We start from the raw sequence: 25,215 nt of genomic DNA, 5'->3' as shown, positions 1-25,215 counted from the left end.
TGCCCATGTGTGTAAAAAACTGGAATATCCCCCTTGTTTCAGTGCAGGGGACTCAGTCTGGGGACAGTGGCCCAGCTGGGGGGTGTTCCAGGCCTCGAGGTTGGGACTGACCCCTCCATCCTGGTGGTGCTGGAGCTGGCCAGGCCCTGTGGCTGATGAGGCTCCTGGAAGGACTCAGGGATTGGGATTGGGATTGAATCTCGGAGTGCTGGAATTTCCTGGGCTCTGTATGGGAGCAGGGCTGGTGCCAGAGTTTGGGGTTGGGATTGGGGATTGAATCCTGGGGTGTGGGATCGTCCTGAGCTCCATGTGGAGCATGGCTGGTGACAGAGCTCCTGGCCTCCTGCTTGGGGTTGGGATTGGGGTTAAATCCTGGGGTTTCCTGAGCACTCTGTTGGAGCATGGCTGGTGATGCAGCTTGGGTTTGTGTTGTAGTGTATTTTTTATTTGGCATGTTTACTGCGACAGGTTTGGGATTGGGGATCAAATCCTGGAGTGCTGGAACTTCCTGAGCTCTCTGTGGGAGCGGGGCTGGTGCCAGAGTTTGGGGCTGGGATTGGGGATCAAATCCTGGGGTGTGGGATCGTCCTGAGCTCCGTGTGGGAGCAGGGCTGGTGCCAGAGTTTGGGGCTGGGATTGGGGATTGAATCCTGGGGTGTGGGATCGTCCTGAGCTCCGTGTGGGAGCAGGGCTGGTGCCAGAGTTTGGGGCTGGGATTGGGGATCAAATCCTGGGGTGTGGGAACTTCCTGAGCTCCCTGCCAGAGCATGGCTGGTGACGGAGCTTGGGGTTGAGATTTGAGTCCTGGGGTGCTGGAGCTTCCCAAGCACGTTGTGGGGTCACGGCTGGTGACAGAGCTCCCGGCCACCTGCTCAGGGTTGGCATTGGGATTGAATCCCGGGCTGTGGGATCTTCCTGAGCTCCCTGTCGGAGCCCAGCTGGTGGCAGAGCTCGCGGGCTGTGTTTGGGGTGCTGCAGCTGCCCGGGCTCGCTGCCGGGGCTCCTCTCGCCCTTTTATGAGCGGTGTCCCGGCGGGGCCGGCGCCGGGAGCCTGATTGGCTCCGCATCACCGCCCGCTCCCGGGGCCGCTTCCTCCTCCCGCGGCCAGGTAGAGCCTTCCCGCGGCCAGGTACAGCCTTCCCGGCCTCCCACCCGCGCAGCTCGCTCCGCCTCGCCTCAGGGGTTTTTTTCCCTTCCCCTCCCTTGTTTCTCCCCCTTTTTTCCCCCTTTTCCCCGTTTCCCGGGCCTGTTTCCCTGTCCCGTGCGGGGCGCGGGGGGATGAGCAGCGGGCTGGTGGACGCGGCGGTGTTGGCACCGCTCAAACCCGTCAGCATGTCCGGGGAGCCCAGCGAGGACACCCCGGTCTTCGAGGACATCAAAGGCCCCTCGCGGCCCCTGGAGACCCCTCCCGAGCTGGCGCAGGTAAGCGCTGGGAGGGAAGGGGCCGCTCCCGCCCGCTCAGGTGCCTCCGGCTTTGGGCTGAATTCTGCTTTGTTTCTCCCGTCGTGGCTGCGACACCTCCGTGGCTCTGTGGGCTCCCGCTTCCCCCTGCGCTGGCTTTTCTCCTGGGCGTGTTGGGTTTTGTTCGGGAATTTTGGTTTGGGTTTTTTGCCTCCCGTCTGCCTTCAAAACTCCCCGGCAAAGTCCGTGTGGGCTTTGCTCCCGCTCCAGGGTTCAGTCCTTGTCCCCTGGGCTTGGCAGGCCAGGGGTGTCCAGGGTCTCTCCCACCGGGAAGGGTTTTGGGATCGGGATTGCTGTGCCTGCGCATGCCAGATGGGACACGGGACCTTATTTTCCATTTTACTTGATTCTCTGTACTTTTCCACCACCGCCGTGGGGAAGGAATGCTCCTCGAGATTCCCTGGCAGCATTCCCCCCAGATAAAGGCCAGGATAAGGCTTTGGGATGTTCCCGCAGGCCCACCCCTCTCCTGGGCCCTGCTGCCCACCCCATGTGGGGGACCAGGCTCCGTGTGCCACCCCCAGAGCCTCCGGCCGCTCTTCCTGCTGCAGGGAGGGTGAGGCAGGCCGGGCCCCACCCTGGAGCCGAGGTTTCCCCGTTTCCCGCTCCGTGGGGCGCGGGGTGCCCGGGTAATGATTAACCCCAACCCCACAGCCCCAGCGCCATTTTGAGCGGGGCGGGAGCGCTCCGGGCCCGGCTCCAGGGCCACACAGGGACCCCCACCCGGCCTCTGCTCCTCCAGAGACCCCCGGGAGGCCACCCCAGCCTGGGTGGCACCAGCCAGGCTCAGGCCCACGTCCCCAGTGCCCCTGCTCTGGTCCCCACGTCACCGGAGTGCCCAGGGCCATTTTGGGGCTATGTCCCGCAGAGGGAGGTGAAGGCCGTGGCTCCATCCCTGGATTTCCTGGAGCTCCGGGATCCACAGGGGCTGTCAGTGGTGCTCGTGGCTGTGGGGTCAAACAGGGAGCCATTCCTCCCTCCCCTGTGGGGTTTGGGGATCACCTGGAGCAGAGCTGGGTGGTGGCTCTTGGAAAGCTGGGATTGTCCCCAGGGCCTGTCCCAGGGGGAAAAGCTGTCAGCTCCCTCCAAACCCCCTCAAAAAGGGCTAGGCAAGGTGAGCTTGGCTTCTTGCCTTATTCTGTCTGGGTGGGATGAGGCAGTGTGGCCATGGCTGGCCATGAGCCACCTCCTGTCCCCCTCATGGGGACACCCATGGTTGGGGACACCTTCACCCCACCCCATCCCTGCTGCCCTTCCAGGTGGTTTCTCTTCCCAGTTTGGTCCCACTTTCCTCTGGGGCGGTGGCAGCTGAGGTGTGGCCTTGGAGGTGTCACCCTTTGCCACTGACCCTCCTGTGTCCCTCCTGGGCAGTGGGATCCTGGCACAGCAGCTGTGGAGCTGAGCAGGTCCCATGGATCCCATGGATCTCCAAACCCACGCCGGGAGCAGGGCTGTGCTGGGACACCCCAAGAGCCCCGGGCTGGAGCCCACAGCCCTGGGCAGGAGTTTCCATGGCCTGGTCCTTTTTTCCCAGCAGGTTCCAGGGGCTGTGGGAGCCCTGCCTGGAGGCTGGAGGAGCTGGAAGCTGCAGGGCTGGGGAGCCTTTGCTCCAGAGGGTTTTTATCAGCTTGACGAGGCAGGTGCCAAAGGCTGTGACCTGTCAGGCTCCAGCTCGGGGCAGTTCCTGTGCTCTGGGTGCCTGAGCTTGGGAAGAGGCAGGAGCAAATCATCCCTGTGATTTCACTGCCATACATCCCCTTCAAATTGCTTTTCAGATGGGAGCTCTTTGCTGTCAAAAATTTTATTGGATTCGGCTCAGGTGGAAACAGATCCTTTGTGGAATTTCCAATCAAATTTTCCCTTTCCTTGGCTTTTCCAACAAAAAAAAAAACCAGAGAAAAAAGGAGGGAAAAGGGCTTGTGAGAGAAAAGGACTTTTCATTCCTGATTTGAGTCAGATCAGCCAGAAAAAGCATTTTCCTCTTTAAATCTCCAGTGGCTGATGCTGGAGGGAATAATAATAATAGTAATAATAATAATAATAATAATAATAATAATTGCAGTAGTAAAGCAAAAGTAATGTCCAGGGAACATTTCAGGAGAGGAGGAGCTGATCCCTTTGTGTGGCTGTCGGGTTCCCTGGATGAGTGAGGGGCCTGAGGGATTTATTCTTGCTCCCACCTGGCTGCCACAGCATTCCTGGGCCCCTGGGGCTGGAGAAGCATCCTGGGATCACCCGGGCCTGGAGGGCAGGGCAGGAATTGGCTCCTCCCGGCTCCCCTGTGGCTGTGGGGAGGTGGCTCTGCCACCCTCTGTCCTCGAGGGTTTGGGAAGGCAATCCCTGTGTCCCTGGCTCCAGCTGGGAATTCTGGTGTTGGAAGCTGTTGAGAGAGGGCAGGAGCTGCTGGGAAGAGACAGAAGGACAAACCCCCGACCCTGTCCCTTGGTTTAACCCCTTCCTGCCTGTGCCAGGCCCCAGGGCAGTTGTGGTGGGGCTGGAGAGCTCCCGGTGGGGCTGAGGCTGTGGTGGGAAACAAGGAAGATGCTGATGAGTGTGGAAAGGGATTTTCCTTGGCTGCAGGCTGGGGAACAGCAGCAAAGGGCTCCCTTTGTGTCCCCTGATCCCAGTTCCTGCCCCACAGGCACTTCCCCACCCTGTCCTTGGCTCTCTCTGGGCTAGGGGGGGCTCAGGAGGAACAAAACATCTCCAGCATCTGGGGGGTGCTTGGGCACATGAGATGGGATGAGGAAAGTGCTGTTCCCAGAGCTTTTCCTGGCACGTCACCTCCTCAGTGCTGGGAATGGCACTGCCAGACCCTTCCAGCAGCGTGGAAGAGCTGTGGAACAGGGTGCAGGTGCTGTGCTGTTCCTCTGACTTATCTTGGCAGGGATTTTGCTCTTGGATCACAGGAGGAGCTGGATCCAGCATTTTTAGGAATGCTCCAGCTTTCAGGAGCTGTTTCAATCCTGCCCCTGTGCCATGTCCTGCACCTCCTTTGGTGCATCCTTGTCATGAATGTGGCTGTGGTGGCTTGAGAGTGGCTGTCCCTTGGAGCAGGGATGGCTTTCCCTGTTTCTTGGTGCTCCAGTGCCTTGGAACCAGGGTGATGGGTCCTGGTCAGGGCCAGGAGAGTCCTGCCTTCCATAAATAAAGCTCCTTTACTTTTTAGGAGAGATGTTGGAGTGCCCAGCACAGCTCCCAGGGCATGATTCATTTCATTGGAATCTCAGGAGCTGCAGGCAGGGAATAAATTTGGCTTTTCTGCAGGGAAAGGGGAGATGGCTGCTTTGGAATTTTGCTGTGGACCTGGAATGAGATGCTTGGGGGGAATTCCCTCCCTTGGGGATCCTCCTGGCTTTGGATAAGGGTTCAGAAATTCCATGCAAAATCCATTTCCAAAGGGTGCTGACTCCAGGGAGTGCAGGAATGGGGTGGGAGAGATGGGAAGTTAAATCTTGCCAAGGAGGAACGGGAACACCTGATCCCTCTGGCACGAGGATGGGTTTGGGAGCTGGTGGAGCCTTGCATGAGGGATCTCCAGAGGGAGGGATCCTTCCCTCTGTTTTGCTTGGGATCAGCTGATCCCAATGTTTTTGGGACCAGCCCGTGGATTTACAAGTCTGATGGGCTTTGTGCCTGGCAGGTGTCTGCAGGGCCACGGGGAGCTGGGATAGATTCCCAGAAATGATCCATTTATCCCTCTGATTTTGCTGGAAGACCCTCAGGAGAATCCCTAGCCCAGGGGTGTGCCAGGGGTTGGTCCCACAGCAGAGCAGCTCCAGAGCCTGCAGGAAGCTCTGGGTAGAACCAGTGAGGCCAAACCCAGAACATGCCAGGGCTTCATCCACAATATTTGTTATTTGGGTTTTCTGGAGGCCCCAAACACTGCTGAGCTCCATGGGTGGGGGCAGGAGGGAGTGAGGAGCAGGATAGAAGGAGAGGCAGGATGGAAGGAGGAGGATGGAAGATGGAAGGAGGAGGATGGAAGGAGGAGGATGGAGGATGGAAGGAGGAGGATGGAAGGAGCAGGATGGAAGGAGGGGCAGGATGGAAGGAGCAGCAGGATGGAAGGAGGAGGATGGAAGGAGAAGGATGGAAGGAGCAGCAGGATGGAAGGAGCAGGATGGAAGGAGCAGCAGGATGGAAGGAGGAGGATGGAAGGAGCAGGATGGAAGGAGGGGCAGGATGGAAGGGGCAGGAGGATGGAAGGAGCAGGATGGAAGGAGCAGCAGGATGGAAGGAGGAGGATGGAAGGAGCAGCAGGATGGAAGGAGCAGGATGGAAGGAGGGGCAGGATGGAAGGGGCAGGAGGATGGAAAGAGGAGGATGGAAGGAGCAGGATGGAAGGAGCAGCAGGATGGAAGGAGGAGGATGGAGGATGGAAGGAGCAGCAGGATGGAAGGAGGAGGATGGAAGGAGCAGCAGGATGGAAGGAGCAGGATGGAAGGAGGGGCAGGATGGAAGGGGCAGGAGGATGGAAAGAGGAGGATGGAAGGAGCAGGATGGAAGGAGCAGCAGGATGGAAGGAGGAGGATGGAGGATGGAAGGAGCAGCAGGATGGAAGGAGGAGGATGGAGGATGGAAGGAGCAGGATGGAAGGAGCAGCAGGATGGAAGGAGCAGGATGGAAGGAGGAGGATGGAAGGAGCAGCAGGATGGAAGGAGCAGCTCCATGGAGCAGCTCAGCCGAACTCTGAGCCGCGGAGCTGCGGCTCTGTCCCGGTGGGACAAAGGCTGATTGTTCTGCTCGGGAAGGGGACGAGGATTCCAGGTGTGCCATGCTCGTTCTCCTCCCTGCGACCTGCCATCCGCTTGGATTAGCTGGGAAAGCGCCTGGGAGTTGGTGCTCTTTTCCTTTTTGGAACGCTGGGAAAGGAGGGAGCGAGCGGGGCGCTCCGGATTTCCCTCTACGGCTCCCCCTGAGCGCTGTGCGGGAGGCAAATCCCGTCACCTGAACTCGCTGCCCGGCTTTGGGGAATGCATTTCTGGCCCGTGCATCACCGCCCGGGAGTTTTCCCCCTCTCAAACCTGTTCGGTCACCTCCCGGCGCTGTTTTGTTCTCCTTCCCTGCTCCAGTGAGTTCTTTTATCCAACCCATCCACTGCAAATAATCGCACTTACGAGCGTCTTGTGAGCTCGATTACAGTGTTTGCTTTCCTCGTGCTCCATTGGCGAATTCCCGCAGTCACAGGGGCCGGCCGGGCTCCGGGGATTGGAGAACTCGTGTTTACAATTCAGATGTTCTCAGAACTTGAGCTAGCATGAAAACCCTCCAAAAAAACCCCCATGGGCTGTTTACCACATCAAAGAGCTTCAGCCCCGTTCAAGCTCGGCTTGAAACTCAAACAAAGAATCTTTCATTGAGTTCAGAAATGCTGCGAGAATTCTTGGAAAATTATTGTTTTTTCAGCGTGAGGGGGAGGGACCTTAAGTTCCCACCCAGAGCAGGATTTGTGAGTATTAAAACATTTCAGGACCTCGCTCCTTGTAGGATTTTCAGTGCAAGCAGGAGAAGGGAACGGCAAGGAATTCATTGCAGTGTAGCTGCTCTGAAAACACAGGTTTATCCCAAAAAGCAGGGCATTATCCATCCCTTATCAGATCCCTCACACCTCTGAACCCATCGTGGAGAGCCCAGAGGATGTGGATGTTCTCCAGCCCATCCAACCATGGGGTTTTTTGTTGTGTATTTATTTACCCCAAATATTTTAATGTTGTTTCTACAAAATCATGATTTTGCTGCTCCTCAGGGACATTTCAGGGAGCTCAACCCAGGAATGGCTGAATATATTAAAATTAATATATAAATATTAATATATTCCTCACAATGAACAGATTTGATGTTCTCTTAGCTGTGGAAAAGCCCCAAATTTGTTGGGAAAATCAGGGCATCTCCCCAGGTGCTCATCCAAAACATTTCTGAATGTTTTGTTCTGGGCAGCTTCCAATATTTGGGGGTTTTGTGGTTCTGTGGTGTGGGAGGAGCTCAACTCCATTAATTTGGGGTTTGCCATCCCCTTGGGGATGCCAGGAGTGTCCCAGTCCTTGTGTTTCCCAGGGCTGGCAGTGCCCAGGCTCCCAAATGCTCCCACTGGGGTTTCTCCAGGGCTCAGAGCTTCCCCTGGGAGCTGTTGCTGGCCTGTGCCATAATCAGCTTCTCTTAATTAACAGCAACTGGGGATTCCTTTATACAGGGAAAGTGTGGAAAGAGAGGGTTTGGGTGGAGGGCCCTGGGTCTGGAGGAAACCCCAGATTTCTGCTCCCAGCACCACACCAGAAGCACAGAGCAGGGGGTGGAATGAGGTGTTGGTTGAAACCAACCAAAACCATTCCATGATTCCATGAAATACTCAGCACAGGGCACGTGGCAGGAGTGGGCCTGCTCCAGTGTCCCCCTCAGTCCCAGTTTTGGCAGATCTCCTCGGCCTGGGGATGTTCAGGCTTGGAAAAGGGTTGGCCCAACCCAAGACAGCCTCAGGCTCTGTTTTGTTTTCCCAACTGCTCTGGGAGGAAGCTGGGGCTGCAGGGATGGGGGGATTTGCTGTCTGCACGTGAAACCTGACCTTGCCCAGGGTCTGCCCGGTGGTTTGCCTGGGAAGAATGGGATTTGTGGCCTCTTTGATGGGATCTGGGTGCCAGGAGGGCTCCACAAGCCCCGGCAAGCAGCCAGTGACTCATTCCATTGTCAGCCCCTGGGAGCTGCCTTGGACAGGAGAGTGAGCTGCCACAGGGGCTGGGGGAGGCAGAGTCAATCCCACCAGCTGGGGATGATCCCTGGGAGCTCCAAACCTCTCCCACAACACCTTCAGGACCTGGGGCAGGGATGTGGAACTGGGGGAACTGGAAGGTCAAAGATAACCCCTGTGTCCTGTTGGCAGGAACAGATGGATAAATCTGTCCAGGTAATCCTGGGGATTGTGGCCTCCAGGAGTCAGGGAGAGGCAGTTCTGGGCTGGAGCTGAGTCCAGAAGGAGCAGTGGAGCTGCAGGGGGCCCCTGCTCCTGGCTAATTCCAAATCCAGAGCTGATTTGTGTCTGTGTAACCCAGGGTTCCTTGAGTGTTTTGGCTGAGGCTGGAGCAGCTCCAAGCCTCTCGATCTTCCAGGAGTTGAAATAACATGAAAACATTTTTCCCAAAAAACCCTCCAAGGGGCTGTAGCAGCTCACATCAGGGATCAGCCCAGAGTGACCTCCAGGAGCTTTGATGGAAAACCTCCATTGCCTTCAGGGGCTTCACCTCAGCCTTTGCTGAGCAGGAGCAGCTCAGAAATCATGGAATGGGAATATCCTGAAAGCTGGGGAGGTGCAGCTCCCTTAAACCCTCATGTCCTCCCTTCCCACACTTTGAGAGTTGTCCTCACACCGTGTATGGAGAGGGGAGAGGCCATCCCTGATTGCCACCTCCCTTCCAGCTCCATCCAGGGCTGAGGTGGCTCTTGGTGGCCCTGCAGAAGTGGGATCTACCCCAAAAATGTGGATCACCAAAATCACCATGGGAGCCCCCCACCCTCACATCTGGAGATGCTCCTGTGTCATTCCCTTCCCGCTCTGTGTCTCCAAGGGTTTGGTATTTTTCACTCCATTTATGGCTCTGTTTTTGGGAAGGTTTCTGCTTGCTGCTGGAGCCTGGCTGTTCCCAGCTGCTCCTCTGGCAGCCCCTTGACCTTGGAGTTGGATGAGGCTGTTTTCCCTGGCTCCCTTGGCCTTTGGGATTGTGGCATGATCCCGGTGATAAATTCCTGAGCTGGATTGCCTTTGAGGGAGCCTTTATCAGCTGCTGGAGGGAAGGAACTGCAAACACAGCCAGCAGGTCTGGGAGTGGGACTGCCTGGATGGAGAATCCCAGCTCCCCTGGTTCCTGGGAACTCATCATCTGCTCAGGGAGTTCCAACACAAGGGCAGGAAAGAGCACCGGGATAACCCTCCCCATCTCCTGGGCCAGCCATGGGCACAAACCTGGAGAATGAATGAAATTCCATGAATGATTTGGGAGCAGCACCTCATCCTGGAGTGCTCTGAACACCCAGCTTGGGGCAGGATGGGGTCTGACATCCTTTGTCTGGCAGGAAAAGGGGAAATGTCTGGGGTGGATGATGTCAACCTTGGTCACCTTGGAGGTGTTTTCCAAGCCAAATAATCCACGAATGCCTCGAGGGCAACCCCTCACCCTGGAGTGCTCGGAGCCCATCCAGGGCCTCCCTGGGCCCAGCACATTCCCACGGATTCCATCTGGGACAGGCTTTGTTGTTTACAGCAGCAAACGTTGGGCACTTGAAAGGAAGAGTCCCGGGGCTTTCTTTGCTAATCCCGTTTTACAGAGAGTTCCAGGAGACGTGAGGAACAAACAGAAAATAACGTCGATGCAGGTCGGTATCAAACCCAAATGATCAGAGGATCAAATATTTACCCAGGTCAATATTTAACCAGGAGACAATAAATGCTGATATTGAACCAAATCTGGATATAAATACAGGCTATTTATAAAGTGAGCCTGCAAAGGGGCACTGCCAGGGCCGTGCCAGGGGGGTTGATTGATGATTATCCTGCCCATTGTTTGCTGATTCCCTTGGAGGCTGGAGTTTCGTGCAGGTGCACGGAGGGAAGGAACCAGGGCTGGGTGGTGGCACGGCCGTTGTGCCACACCTGTGCCCAGGTCCCTCATCCTGGGACAGCCCCCCCTTCCTGCTGGAGCCACCTCCTGCTGCTGCCCCATTCCTTGAACCCCCAGGTCAGAGAATCATCCAGACAGGGACTGGTTTGTGCTGGGGGGACATTGGAGATCACCCAGCCTGACATCTCCCACTGTCCCAATGCTCCAAGTCCCAGTGTCCAACCTGGCCTTGGGCACTGCCAGGGATCCAGGGGCAGCCCCAGCTGCTCTGGGCACCTCTGCCAGGGCCTGCCCACCCTCACAGGGAACAGTTTTTCCCTCAATACCTAATGTAAACCTACTCCCTTTCAGTTTAAAGCCAAGTTTGGGTAGGAAGGGATTTTAAGATTCCTTGGGCAGGGACACCTCCCACCATCCCAGGCTGCTCCAAGCTCCAACCAACCTTGGACATTTCCAGGGATCCAGGGGCAGCCACAGCTGCTCTGGGCACCCTGTGCCAGGGCCTGCCCACCCTGCCAGGGAACAATTCCCAATTCCCAATATCCCATCCATCCCTGCCCTCTGGCAGTGGGAGCCATTCCCTGTGTCCTGTCCCTCCATCCCTTGTCCCCAGTCCCTTTGTAGCTCTCCTGGAGCCCCTTCAGGCCCTGGCAGGGCTCTGAGCTCTCCCTGGAGCTTCTCCTGTCCAGGTGAGCACCCCCAGCTCTCCCAGCCTGGCTCCAGCCTGGAGCAGCTCCGTGGCCTCCTCTGGATTTCCTCCAGCAGTTCCACATCCCTCTGATGCTGGGCCTCAGGGCTGGATGCTATTGCCTGCCCAGCATGGACACAGGTGACATTTTTCTTACCCCCTGTCCCCAGAGCTCTTTGCAGCCCCCCACGCTGGGGTGTGGCTGTGAGCAGGAGCCTGGATCCAGCTGAGAGGGAGTCTCCCACCTGGGAGAAGGGCTGGGAGCTCTGCCCAGGCAGGAATGGGCACAGGGCTGGTGAAACACCCCCAGGTCCCCCCCTGTGCCACCCTCAGAGCTCTGGTGCCTGTTTAGCAAACACCGATTTCCCTCCTGGTCCCCTGTCCCTCCCGGGAGGTGACAACACCTGATGTTCCTCTGGGGCCGTTTGTCATTTATCACCTGCAGATTAGGAGGTGTTTAATCAGGGGACAGCCAGTCCCACCCCAGCCCCAGCCCAGCTCTCCGTGCTCGTGGTTAATCCGGGTTTATCTGGGGCCTGCCAAGAAATGTTTGTGTTGGACTCTGCTTGAATCGATCTCTGTGCTGATAACAGCTCCCCGAGGCTGGGACATCTGATCCAGGCATAAATCCCAGGCTCCTGCAGGATTTATGGGAACTGCCAGGGCTGGAGGGGCTCATGTCCACCTCTGTGAACCACTGGAAAATCCTGCTTCTGCAAAATCCCCTCTGGAGAGGTGGGATGGCATTGCTCTCTTCAGTGAGCCACTGGTTTTACTGGGCCTGGGGGATTCACACCCTCCAGCTCTCCCAGGGGCTGCTCCTGAGGTTATCCCATCCTCCCCAGGGAATTTTGGTCACCAGGTTTGGTGTGCTGAGTGTAACTCTGCTGGTTCAGAGACACAAACTGGTGTCCTGTGGCCTTTCTGGAGTGGACAAAGTGCTGCTTTGTGCCTTCTCCTTGTTTTTAATTTGGTTTTCTTTCTCTGCCAAGTTGAGGAGATGATTCTCCAGGGTTAAACTTGGGTGACTTTTGGGGGAAAATCCCCCAGAATTCAGTGCTTTGGCTGTGAGAGGAGTTTCTTCTTGTCTTTCCCTTCCTGGACAGCTGCAAATCAAAGAGGGTGGGTTTGGGTGGGATTTTGGGAAGGAATTCCTGGCTGGGAGGGTGGGCAGGCCCTGGCACAGGCTCCCAGATCCCTGGCAGTGTCCAAGGCCAGGCTGGACAGGGCTTGAGGAATGGGATGAGCTTTGAGGTCCCTCCCAGCTCAAACCATGGTGGCACTCTGAAGGATCCCAGTCCCTCTGGCCTCCCAGCAGGTCTGTTGGTGTTTCCCCTTTCCCTCAGCTGCTGATCCCTGACTCGTGGTGGCTGCTGGAGCTGTGCCCATGCAGTCAGGGTTGTCTGGTGCCTCCTGCCCCCATCCTGGTCCCCAGGGATGGCCTGGCCATGACTGTGATGGAAACTGGGCTGTGACCCCACTGAAAACCTGCTGGCTCTTCATCTGCAAGGCTCTGAGGCCTTTCCCCACGAGTCCACATCACTGTTGGGATGGGCTGAGCACCCTGTGTGTGGGATAAATTCAGTCCTGCCCAAAAAGAGCCAGGAAATGGCTCCTTCCTGCAGGGGGGGTTGGGCTGAGCATCCCAGGTCACTGCTGTCCCACGGGAGGGGACAGGCAGGGGTGTCCAGCTCTGAGATCTGAAACTCTCCTGGCAGTGAGCAGGAGAATGGTGTGGGATGAGAGGGAGGCAACAGGAGCCTGGCAAATACTGGTTTGGGATCTTGAGGAATCCCAGATCTCTTCCTCTCTTCTTGGTGCTGGAGGGCTGTGGCCTGTTTGGGACACTGACCTTGGAGAAAGGATCTGGGTCTGAGGGATCTGGGAAGAGCCCTCAGCCCTCTGTGGGAATCTGGGAGAGGCAGAGGCAGGAGGAGGGAGAGGTGCAGGACATTTGTGAGCTCACTGTCATCTCTGTGGGGGTGATAAAGGGATTTAAGGTTCCGTGCCTCAGTCTCCTTGGGGAGCTCAGTACTTCCCATTTGTCTCTTCTTCCCAAAGAGGTTTCCCTGTTCCTCCTTGGACAGGCTCCAACCATGGTGGGCAACCATCAACCCATGGTGGGCAACCACCAGCTGCTTCCATGGTGTGGGGTGGGAGGAGGCACCACTGGCATGGGGGACACCTGGAGACCTGGGGGGCTCTGGGGGTGCTGCTCTCCTTGGCCAGGGGAATTTGGGGGGTCTTTGGGGTGGCCAAGGCAAGGAGGACACCCCACTAACCCAGCCCTGCCTCCCACAGCTGCACCCCATGAGGATGGACCAGCGGATGCCACCGCTCATCCTGGAGGTGAGCACCTTCCCTCATTCCTTCCCCTGCATCCTCCTGCTCCTGCTGGGAAGAGGAAACACAGGAGCCCCCAAGAGACTGAGCTGGGACATTCCCTACTCCCCATTCCCACTCCCTCCTTCCATCCCCACTTCCAGCTGGGACACATCCCTCCCTCTTTGCCAGTCCCCTGTGTGTGTCACTGTCACCTCCATGGCCTGTGTGTCCCCATGGGCTGTGGGACACAGGAGTGACAGCCAGGAGCACCTGAGTGCTTGAGTGGCACTTGGTCACCTCAGTTGTGCTGGTCTCAGCTGAGGACTTTGTAGGATCATGGAATTGTTTAATTTTGAGAAGCCCTCTCAGACCATCGGGTCCAACCATTCCCCAGCACTGACCCAAGTGTCACATCCACATGGCTGTTAAATCCCTCCAGCAATGGGGACTCCAGCCAGGGCTGGAAAACCCTTTTTGGGGAAGATTTTCCCAATATCCCCTGACCTGCCCTGGCCCAGCCTGAGGCCGTTCCCTCTCCTCCTGTCCCTGTTCCCTGGAGCAGAGCCCGACCCCCCCGGCTGTCCCCTCCTGGCAGGAGCTGTGCAGAGCCACAAGGGCCCCCTGAGCCTCCTTTGCTCCAGGCTCAGCCCCATCCCAGCTCCTCTCCAGGCTCAGCCCCTTCCCAGCTCCTCTCCAGGCTCAGCCCCTTCCCAGCTCCCTCAGCCCCTGCCCTGGGCTGGGGCCCTGCCTGGGAAGTGCTTTGGGGTGGGAGGTGCCAGCACCCGGCCGGGCAGAGTTTTCCAGGTGGTTCCACAAACAAAAGGTCCCCATGTGTCCCTGTGGGAGGGACGCTGGTGCTGGGGGTTCCTGCAGAGCTGTGGCACGGTGGGGCATTCCATGGGGTGGGATTGTTGTTGTCCAGGTCCTGCACACTCACAGAGAGCAGTGGGGCAGGGATGGTGTCCCCCTGCCTGGTGACAGCCACTGCTGTCCCTTACCACCCCTTTCTCCAGGAGCCTGAAGGGGAATTGCTGTGGTTTTTTAAATGGAAAGATCAGGAAATGACAGTGCTCCGCAGGGAGGGGTGGTTCTGGAGGAAGGGAGGTTGGGTGACACCAAACAAGAGCCCTCCATGGAAATTTGGGCCCTTGATGCCTTGTGAAGGCTGCCCTAGAACAGAGGCTGGACAGAATTACAGAATAAAGCAGAGATTTATTAAAAGGCCTCAATGGATCCATCCACCTTGGGCAGCACAAGAGCCCAGCCAGGACCACACCCAAGATGAACCAAAATGGTCCCAAAATGGTCACGGGGTCTGTCACTGGGATCAGTTCTGCTCCATTTGCATCTTGCAGTTCATTGTCCCATTCCAGCTTTAGCCCATGCAGTCCCATCCTTGTTTTTCTCTCTCCAGCCCATGGTGTTTGTGCTCTTGGGCTGAGATTTGGATCATTTGTCCTTGGTCCCCAGCTGGAGCAGGAATTGTTTTGTCTCCCTGCTCTGTGCACAGAGCTCAGCATCCCCTCATATGAAGCCCAGACCCACACACTAAAGCAGCACAGAATCTGAAAAATAGAAAAGCAAAAACCTGAGGCATCACCCTCCATGGAAATTTGGGTCCTCCATGGAATCCTTTAGTTTGGAAAGACCTTTTGAGCTCCACACTTTTCCCTATTTCTCTCCTGCCTGGTCCCCTGCGGCAGAAGGACCTTCCCTTGGGAACTGGAGGTGAGAAAGTGAAATGCCAGAGATAAGGGAAGTGTGAAGGAAATGGCAGCCAGCACTCACCCCGCCCTGCTCCTGCCAAGTGGGGCCGTTCATGGCTCAGGAATGTGTGGCATCCCGAGCTGCCCGGGGCGAGCTGATTCCCAAGGGAACCTGGCCCGTGCCAGCCCGGGTGCCAGGAGTGCCCAGGGCTGGGCTCCAAGGCTGTGCCGTGGTTCTCTCGTGGTTCTCCCGAGGGAGGAACCAGCCCAGCCCCAGCAGGGAGGGGTTGGGGCTCTCCATGGGGATGGAGTGGAGCTGCAGCTCTCCCAGCCCCTTCCCTGCTGATGCCTCGGGGTAAAGAGGGAGGGCAGGCACCAGGGTCAGGGCCCAGGGAATGGCTAGGGCTGTGCCAGGTGGATATCAGGGAAAGGTTCCTTATCCAGAAGGTGCTGGACACTGACCAGGCTGCCCAGGAAATGGAGCTCCGGGAATGTTTAGTCAATCAGGTTGTTGGGGTGCCCTGTGCAGGACCAGGGGCTGGGCTGGATGATCCTTGTGGATCCCTTCAATCCTTGGCATATCCCATGAGTCCACAAGCAGCTTTAGGCTTTGCCTGAGCCAGGGTTCCTTCTCCAGAGGGGCTTTGGAGCATCCTTTAACCAGGACAGGAGTTTGCAGCACCTCCATGTTTGACAAGGACAGCCATGTCATGGTTGATGCCCTTAGAGGTGTTTTCCACACATGACAATTCCCTGGTTCTGCAGGATTCCCAGCAGGCTGTGTACACACAGCACCCTGGCCCTGCCCTGCCCGGCCTCCCTGAACTCCTTCCCGAGTGCCCAGGGTGGATTGGTGGCTGTCCCCTGCCTGGGTGACAGCCAGCTCAGCCATGTGTTGCCAGCAGGGCTCCCAGAGGTGCAAAGGCTCTGAGTGAGCTGCAAGCTCTGTGATCCTTTCCCTGGAAAGGGCCAGGAAATCTCTTGGCTCCCACCCAGCTTTGTTAAGAGCCCTGAGGTGGCAGCAGGGCTGACTTTGGCCCATGGCACCATGGTGACACAGTTCAGGGCTGGAAGTGGCTCAGGGCGTGGGCTGAGATCAGCTCCTGCTCCTGGAGTGCGCTCTGGGCTCTGCCAGGGAAACCTGGTCCTTTTCCAGCTGCTCTCCATGGGAATGAGGGCTGTGACACTTGGGGAACCACGCAGTGAAGGGCTGGAGCTCTGCACGAGAGCTTTAGTGCTGGGATCTGCAGCCACAGCGAACAGAACCTGAGTCACCCAGTGCCAGAGGATGGATTTCCTCGAGGATTGCTCCATCAGGGTGCTGGATGGTTGGGCCTGGATCCAGTGGGATGCCCCAGCAGGCAGGAACCACGTGGGGAAGGAGCCCAGAGGTTCTGGTAGCTTGGAGGAGCCAGGCTTGTAAAAACAGCTCTGTAAAACCAGAACTAACCCAAAGGTTAGGCTGGGGCTGAGTCACTGCCTAGGTGAGGCACGAAGGCAGGAACTGTTCCCATTTCAGGCTCAGAACATGCTAAATTAGTGGCAACATCACAAAGAATTCTAGGCCCGAATTATTCCCAATTAATTAAAGATATTGTCCTAGAGTTCCTCAGTTCATTAAAGAGACTGCCCCAAAATAAAACACTCCTCAGGCTGCTGAGTTTAAGGAGACCAGAGCCAGCATGTCCTGGTGGGCTGCAGATCCAATGTGCCTGAGGTGTGATCCTGGCTGGATTCATCCCATTCCTAGCGCTCACTCCTGCTGCTTGCGTGGCCAAAGCTTTGTACCCAAAGCTTGCTTCCTTTTATCAGGTTTGATTTCTGTCCTACCTGCATCCTCTCCTGGCTGCCCGGTGTTATCAGGGCGATAGGGAGGGGGGAAGTGGGGCAGAGGACGCTGATTCAGCCCTGGGGAGTCTGGCTGAGTCAGACCCGGAGCTAAATCACCTCAGCTCAGGTTGCTGGGCCGTCACCGCTGCTCCCTCCATTTCCTGCTGGAGGGACGTTGGTCTCCCCCCGCTGGCGGTCAGGGTCAGCGTTCCCAGCCCCGTGTCCGTGTTTTTGCCGCAGGCACGCTCGGAGATGGACAAGTACCTGTCCAGCGAGGTGCCGCCCGTGCCCGTGCTCCCGGACAAGAAGTACCGCCGGGAGAGCGCCTCGGTGGTGGACGAGTTCTTCTCCACAGAGAAACCCAGCTCAGCACCCTACAGTGTGAACATCAACGTCATCCTGCCCGACACCACCCACCTGCGCACGGGGCTCTACCGGCCCCCCAAGCCCGTGGCCCCCTTCCCGCAGATCAAATCCGAGCCCGGCACCGCCTTCTCCCAGCCCTGCTCATCCTCCTCTGGCCCCACGCAGACCCTGCCCGACTTCACCAGCGTGTTCAGCATGCCCCAGTCGGTGGCGGTCAACAACATCTTCATCAAGCAGGAGATGCCCGCGGAGATCCCGCTGTCCACCCACCCGCAGCAATCCCAGCTCTTCCAGCTGCCCCTGGGCGCCGCCAGCGCCGACGTTCCCACCCTGGCGTCCTCCTCCAGCAGCACCACGGCCATCAGCTGCCTCAGCGGGGTCACCATGTCCACGGGCTCGGTGGCCAGCGTGGCACACAGGCCCGTGCAGCCAGCGGGGCCCCTCAAGCAGTACCCACACGTGGCCCAGGGACAGGGCAGCTTTGGGAACATCTCCGGGCAGTTCTACCCCTCCCCGGGGGTGACTCTGCCCCCCTCGCCCCCCAACTCACAGCCCGGCAGCCCCGAGAACCAGCCCGAGCTCATCAACACCATCTCTCCCCGCCCTCCTATGAGGCCACCTTTGGACTGAAGCTGGTGCAGTCGGCCCCGATGCCCCCAGGGCCCAACGGCGTCGGGGGCCTCTCCCAGGGCCACGTGGTGATGCAGCCCCCCAAGTACAACCGGCGCAACAACCCCGAGCTGGAGAAGAGGAGGATCCACCACTGTGACTACCCAGGTGTGCTCACGGGGCCTCTGGGGGCTCTTGGCACCCCGAGGGTGGGTGGGAGCCCCCAGGGAGGATAATCTGAGATCCTTTTGGGGTGAAGCTGTGGATGAAGCCCCAGGGAAGTGGGAGGGAGTAGAAGAGGTTGATCCCACCAGCACGGTGTGCTTCCTGTTGTGTCCCCTTCCCTCTCCCTTTACACTCAGGCAAATGCGACTCAGGAAAGCTCCTAAGGCAGGGATGCTCCTGGGAATCTGCTCCTGGGAATCTGTACTTGGGAATCTGCAATTGGGAATCTGTTCCTGGGAATCTGTACTTGGGAATCTGTACTTGGGAATCTGCTCCTGGAAATCTGCTCCTGGGAATCTGCTCCTGAGCTGTTGCTTCGCTCTGGTCCTTCCCAACCCCGAGCAGCCACTGAAGCCACTCTGCCATTCCCATTCCCCTTTTCTTTCCGTCTCTCTCACATTGGGTGGAAAACCAGCAAGGAATTCCCACCAGGAGCTCTGCTGGACTCTCTGAGAGTTCTGATCTTCTAAAGAGGCAATGAACTGAATATCCCTGTGCCATCCTTCCATGGCTCCACGTGCTGCAGCAGGAGCTGTGCAAGGGCATTCATGGAGTGCTTTGGGTTGGAAGGGATGTTTAAAGGCCATGTCATCCCACCTCCTGCCATGGACAGGGACACCTTCCTGTCCCAGCTTGCTCCAAGCCCTCAGGCTGGGGATCAGCCCAGAGCAGCTGTGGCTGTCCCTGGATCCCTGGAAGTTGCCAGGCTGGACAGGGCTTGGAGCAGCCTGGGACAGTGGGAGGTGTTCCTGCCCATGGCAGGGGGTGGAACTTGGATGAGCTTTGCTTCCAATCCAAACCAGTCTGGGATTCCATGGCACACACCAGGGAAGCAAATCCCATTGAGAGATGGCAGTGAGAGCCACTCCGGGGCCAGGACACACCTCCCACTTCCTGGGCTGATCCCCAGGGCTGAGCAGCTGTGGATTAGCAAACAGCTTTCCCGTGGGGGTGTGTGAATGAGGAAAGTCACTTCCTAACTGCCTCAGGGAGATTTACTGACCCTTTCCCTGGCATGGGAGTGGCTGAGGCCAGCCCAGAGGCTCTGCGTGCTCCAGATCCCATCTCCAGCCATGATGCCAGGAGCTGCCTAAGAACAGGAGAGGTTGAGAGAGATCTTTCTGTGCTTACGCCTTCCCACTCTCTGGCACCCTGTGGATCAGGGGCTTTCTGAGCCACAAGCTGCCAGTGGTTGATGGTTTGTGTTGAATTTTTTATCTTCTGCTGGTATCAGACTCACTCCTCGTGTCTGACTGCTCAGAGGCTCATCCTGCAGGATTTGCACCAAGGCAAAGCTGCTTTTAGCAGGATTTTGGTCTGTGGTGCAAAAAAAAAAAAAAAACACAAAAAAAACCCACCCCAATCTATGCTGAATAAGTCCTGGGTCTGTACATGCAGAGATGGAGCAGGGGTCCATGTGATCCCTCCTTTGAAGGTTCAGATGGAAGTGACTCCAGTCAGGAATAATGGTGAGGGATTCTCACCAACCTGGCCTCTGTGAGGAAGTGAGGGGGGCTTGGAGACTTCACACCTGGAACCAGATGAGCATGGGAGAGCTGTTGGTAAAGCCCCCATCCAGAACCTTCCAGGGCCTGAAGGGGCTCCAGGAGAGCTGCAGAGGGACTGGGGACAAGGCATGGAGGGACAGCACACAGGGAATGGCTCCCACTGCAGAGGGCAGGGATGGATGGGATATTGGGAATGGGGAATTGTTCCCTGGCAGGGTGGGCAGGCCCTGGCACAGGTGCCCAGAGCAGCTGGGGCTGCCCCTGGATCCCTGGCAGTGCCCAAGGCCAGGCTGGACACTGGGGCTGGGAGCACCTGGGACAGTGGGAGGTGTCCCTGCCATGGAATGGGAAGAGCTTTGAGCTCCCTTCCAACCCAAACCATTCCTTCATTCCATGATCGCTCTCCCAAATGTGAGGAGCTGCCAAAGCTTCAGAGCCCCAGAAGCAAAACTGAACAGGGTCACCACCCCTTGTCCCTCCTGCCAAGGAGGAGAAAAGCAGCTCCTGCCCCACCTGAGCAGGACAGGACCAAGGGCTGATCCTGAGCAGGAGGCTCCTCTGGGCTGGCTGGAAACACTGGGATGAAAAATATCCCCATGCTGCTTGTGCGGGTCATAAAAATGCAAATTCATATTTGAATGTCCTCATCAAAACACAAAGCAGCAGGGCCAGAAAGGGCAGCAGAGGCTTCCTTAAGCTTTATCCAATTTAAACTTCAGAGGAGTCAAACTGACTCCTTTTGAGTTGCCTGCTGTTTGAACTGTTCCCCAGTCGTGGTGTTTCTGTTAAACACTGTCTTGATGAAACCTGTTCATGCTGGTCTTGTGAAAACACTTCCCCCTGGCTCTGCTCTGGGACCTGGAAGCCAAGTTGTGACTGTCCCTGGCTGTTTCCTTCCTGGAACATTGGTACCACGTTTGCTGGGCCAGGACTGTTACAAAACCCGGCCTTGCAAAGTCCTGTCAGCTCTGAGAGGAGCCCAGAGAGACAGGGCAGCACAGAGCCAGGAGCGTGGGGGAATCAGGGCTTTTCATCCTGGTGCTGGAAGGGGGGTTTGAACCTCTGTGCTTGACTGTGCCCCCCTAATTCCCAGCACAATTCCCATGGGTGGCAGGAGGAGCTGGTAAAGTCTCTTTGCCTAAGAGCAAATGCTCCTTAGTTAGTGCTGAGCCCAAGCCAGGCTTATTTGCATGGCCCAGCTCTATCCCTCCCCTCAAATATCAGAGTTTGTTTGAGTAAGGGCCCCTTTCTCACAGGGAAATTGTGCTTTTTTCTGTCCTTGCAGGTTGCTCAAAGGTTTACACCAAGAGCTCCCACCTGAAGGCACATCAGAGGACTCACACAGGTAAGAGCAGCTCCAGGAATGCTGCCAGCCTCAGGTACCAAAACCCCCAAAAAGGGCAAGGTTAGAATGGATATCAGGAAGGAATTCCTGGCTGGAAGGGTGGTGAGCCCTGGCACAGGGTGCCCAGAGCAGCTGGGGCTGCCCCTGGATCCCTGGCAGTGCCCAAGGCCAGGCTGGACATTGGGCTGGGAGCAGCCTGCGACAGTGGAAGTTACCATGGTGCAAGATGGGCTTTAAGGTCCCTCCCAACCTGATCTGTTCCTTGAATCTTTGATTTTTTGTCACTCTAAGCTCTTCCCTTGATTCCTAAATCCTATCTGGGGCTGATCCTGCTGATCCTACAGGAAGGCTGCATAAGGCCTGTGCTGCACATTTAGGATCTCTGAGGAGACCAGGGCATCTCTTCTGTGTCAAACCCCCACCCCAGGGCTCCCAGGGAGAGGGAGGAACACCTCGTGTCTCCCTGAGTTCCACTGCCTCTGAACCCACCCAGGGAAGGGCTCCCAGTCCGTGAGGGGATGGGCTGAGGGTGCCACAGGGAGCCCAGCTGGGAGCTGATCCCAGCACAGCTCCCCTGGGCTGATCCAGCTCCGTGACACTCTGCATTCAAGCCCTGGCGCCCTCATTAAGGCATTTATTATACCTGAAACATTATCAGATCCCCAGGTAGTCCAGGAACCATCAGTGCCCTCATAAATCTCTTTTATAGGAGGGCTGATCTTTACTGAGAGCAATTAAGCCAGGCCCAGAGTTCACTTCTGTTTTTTATGAACAACGACCAAAGCCCGTTCTGTGGCTGGGAATTGCTCCTTGCTCTTGGCTCTGTTCCTTCCCCCCCTTATCAGCCCTTCAAACAAAGAATTTCATCTTGTGCCTGAGCCACGGTGGTTCTTTGGCAGGGGCTGGGCACGAGGGGCTGAAAACAGCACGGAAGGGCTGGAAAAAAAGGAACAGGAAGGATGTTGTCCCAGGGCTGGGTGCTGATAGGGGTTTATCACAGTCTGGAATCAGGCCTTTAAAATGAAATGCAATGAAATTAAATTAAATATCTCTTGTCCCTTCTGTTGGGAGCTCTGTGCCCAGGACAGGATCCATGAGTTGGGTGCCTCCTTACCTATCACATATAAAGATGTACCCAGAAAAACCTGGGTGGGTTTGAAATCCAGGAAAACTCAGTGATTTTCCAGGTTTCCCAGTAATCAGGCAGGAAATCCAAGTGGCTTTGCCTCCTTTCCTTCCCCTGCTGTTAGAGGGAAGGGTGGAGAGGTGAGGGAGGGTGTGAGCTGAGGAGTCAGGACCACTGGTGGTGGCGTGGGATGAGCAAAAAGCAGGGAATCCAATCCAGAACCATCCTACAGTCCTGGCCCAGCATCTCTGCATCCAATGTTTTTAAGCCTCGTGTTTTGCTTTGGAGGCCTTATCCTTGCTGAGGTCCTCACCAGAGCTGCAAGAGCAAGGCTCACCCCAAATCCTGCCTCAGCTCCACCACCCAAAGGGTTAAAAATGTCCCTTCTCCCATTCCCTGCCTGACAAGTGCCTGCTCTGGGAGCTCTTTCCTTGTGGTTTCGTTGCCATGGCCAGGCTGTTTTCCTCTGCTGGAGCCACCATTCATTTCCTGGGTGCCATTGTGAGGTTAAACATAAACCCCCGGGGCGGGAATGCCACCTCGGATCCTTTGTTTGAGCCCGCCCTGCCGTGCTGTCCCGGGAGAGGCAGCCAGCTCCAGGGACAATGGGAAACCCGGGACAATGGGAAACCTTGGGATTCCGTCCTGGACATTCACCTGGCATTGTTTGAAAGCAAAGGGCTTGACCCAGCCAGGTGACCTGCAGGGGACAAGGTCTGGGCTGCAAGGGGCAAATCCTGCCTTTGGAAATCCTGCTTTGGGGAAAATCCTGCCTTTGGAAAATCCTGCTTTGGGGAAAATCCTAGCCTGGGGCAAATCCTGCCTTTGGGAAATCCTGCTTTGGGGAAAATCCTGCCTTTGGGAAAATCCTGCTTTGGGGAAAATCCTAGCCTGGGGCAAATCCTGCCTTTGGGAAATCCTGCTTTGGGGAAAATCCTGCCTTTGGGAAAATCCTGCTTTGGGGAAAATCCTGCTTTTGGAAAATCCTGCTTTGGGGAAAATCCCACTTTTGGGGAAGATCCTGCCTTGGGGCAAATCCCACTTTTGGGGAAGATCCTGCCTTGGGGAAAATCCTGCCTTTGGGAAAATCCTGCTTTGGGGCAAATCCTAACTTTGGGAAAATCTTGCCTTTGGGAAAATCCTGCTTTGGGGAAAATCCTGCCTTTGGGCAAATCCAAACTTTGGGAAAATCCTGCCTTTGGGAAAATCCCTCTTTGGGAAAATCCTCTCTTGGGGCAAATCCTGCTTTTGGGCAAATCCTGCCTTTGGGAAAATCTTACCTTTGTCTTGGCATGTCCTGAGTCCCATAAAACCCCCACCAGCTCCTTGTAAATCGTCTGCAAGTGCTGTGTTCACATGAGCCATAAAAATCCCTCTCCCTTTCCCATGGCGCAGCATCCAGGGGTTTTTGGAGGAGCAGGATGTGTTCATGCTGCTCTACCTGCTCCAGGTCCATGTATCCCTGGTTTTGTGTTTTATCCACTGCAGGCAAGGCACTGGAGACCTTGCTGTGGTTGATTTCACTTCCCTGGCCAAATGTGGCATTCCCAGCCCTGGAATTGTTCAAGGCCAGGTTGGATAGGACTTGGATCTAGTGGAAGGTGGAATGTGGTCTAGTAGAACCTGGTCTGGGGAAGATGGACTTTAAGGTCCCTTCCAAGAAAAGGCATTCCAGGATTCCCTGGCTCTGTGGGAGGAAGGGCTCCCTGGGAGCATGGAGAGGAAGGAATCCCTAGAAGTCACTGTAGGAATCCCTGAAAGTTGGTGGAACCTGGTCTGGGCAGGGTGGAACACGAAGGGCTTTATGTCCTCTCCAAGCTGAGCTGTTCCAGGATTCCCTGGTTCCATGGAGTAGGCTGTGGGAGGAAGGGCTCCCTGGAAGGCTGGGGAGGAAGGAATCCCTGGAAGCACGGCAGGGCAGGGCACACATGCCCGTGCACGCGTGCTGCGTGCGGACGTGCGCTCCCGCCGCCGCTGCGCCCAGCACTTGGCCCCGGGAAGGGTAAATATTTGAGGTCGGGAATGTCAGCACATTCCCTGAACTCTGCCTGCCTGTTCAGGCTGTTAAGAGCAGCACTAATATTTGAGAGCACCACGCCCTGCGTGGGGACACGGCTGCAGCCAGGGCTCAGCCCCGTGGCCCGGCTGGAAGCGGCCGCGGCTTTTCCGGCGCAGTTCCCAGCTGGCTGGGAAGGTTCGTGCTTGAGTGGATTTTGGTTGGGAATGGGTGTGTTTGGGAGGGAGGAGGAGAGGGCACGGGGATGACATCACCTGAATGTGCTGAGGGAAACACAATGGGTTGTGTACAGAGCTGCTGGCAGAAGAATTAGGAGGTGTGGAGCATTAGGTAATGGAATACTGGAATGGTTTGGCTTTGGGAAGGGTCTTTAAAGGCTGTCTGATCCTTTAGGGACATTTTCTACTAAACCAGGTTCCTCCAAACCCCATCCAACCTGGCCTTGAGCACTTCCAGGGATTGGGCAGCCATCAACATTGGATGACGGTTTCAAAAAAATTTAGATTTTTCGGATTGAAATTTAGATTTAGAGCCCTGTCTTCCTCCTGGTGCCTCCCACCACTCACAGCTCCCTTAGGAATTTCTGGCTTTTTATTTAAAAAAAACCAACCTAATTCACAAGTTGTCTTTTTTGCCAGAAATGCTCCAAAATCCAGCAGGAACTTGAAGAGCAGCAGAAGGCAAAATGGGAGGGGGTGCAGAGGGGCAGGACCTGGCTGGTGCAGCTCAGTCCCTCGGTGGCGCTGGGCTGTGTGCAGCCCTGGCAGTGCCAAGGAAATTGGGTGTCTCCCAGAGGCTTGGGGGCGGTTTTGGGAGGCTGGGCAGGGGGTGGAGAGGGACAAGCCCTGTGTGGTGCAGCTCAACCCATGCTCCCTCAGCAGCCCTGGGCTGTGCACGCTGGGGAGCCCTGGCAGTGCCACTGACGGGGGGATCTCCAGAGGCCAGGGCGGGTTTTGGGGGGCTGGGCACATGTGTGACCTGTGGCTGTCCCCGGGCAGGTGAGAAGCCCTACAAGTGCACGTGGGAGGGCTGTGACTGGCGCTTCGCCCGCTCGGACGAGCTCACCCGGCACTACCGCAAGCACACGGGGGCCAAGCCCTTCAAGTGCCTGGCGTGCGGCCGCTGCTTCTCCCGCTCCGACCACCTGGCCCTGCACATGAAGAGGCACCAGAATTAGGAGCTGCCTCCCTCCCCACTTCTCCGAGAGCAGCTCAAACTCTTCCCTTCTCCCAGGGAAGGACGTGTACATAGGAACGGCCCCGCGCCGCCATCGCCCAGGCGGCAGGAGAGCCCTGCCAGCCTGGCCCCAACGCTGTCTGGTCTTACCAGAGACTGGAACCCCTCAGCTCACCTCAAACCAGCCCTGACTGCAGACTGAGCTCCTGATGAGGCTCCTGGTG

General features: G+C 56.8%; 1 protein-coding gene across 1 annotated transcript; it reads left to right on the top strand.

Annotated features, from left to right (window-relative positions):
* The first annotated feature begins 1,278 nt into the window (after positions 1-1,278).
* Positions 1,279-24,992, top strand: LOC118698864 (Krueppel-like factor 5). Its single transcript, XM_036402415.2, is given in 6 exon segments — positions 1,279-1,422; positions 13,060-13,107; positions 16,860-17,580; positions 17,583-17,762; positions 20,613-20,672; positions 24,814-24,992. Coding segments are annotated over 6 exon segments (1,332 nt in total).
* The last annotated feature ends 223 nt before the right edge of the window (positions 24,993-25,215 follow it).

The sequence above is a fragment of the Molothrus ater genome, chromosome 14 (genome assembly GCF_012460135.2).
Source record: "Molothrus ater isolate BHLD 08-10-18 breed brown headed cowbird chromosome 14, BPBGC_Mater_1.1, whole genome shotgun sequence".
NCBI lineage: Eukaryota > Metazoa > Chordata > Aves > Passeriformes > Icteridae > Molothrus > Molothrus ater.
This window is presented reverse-complemented; position numbering and strand designations above follow the sequence as displayed.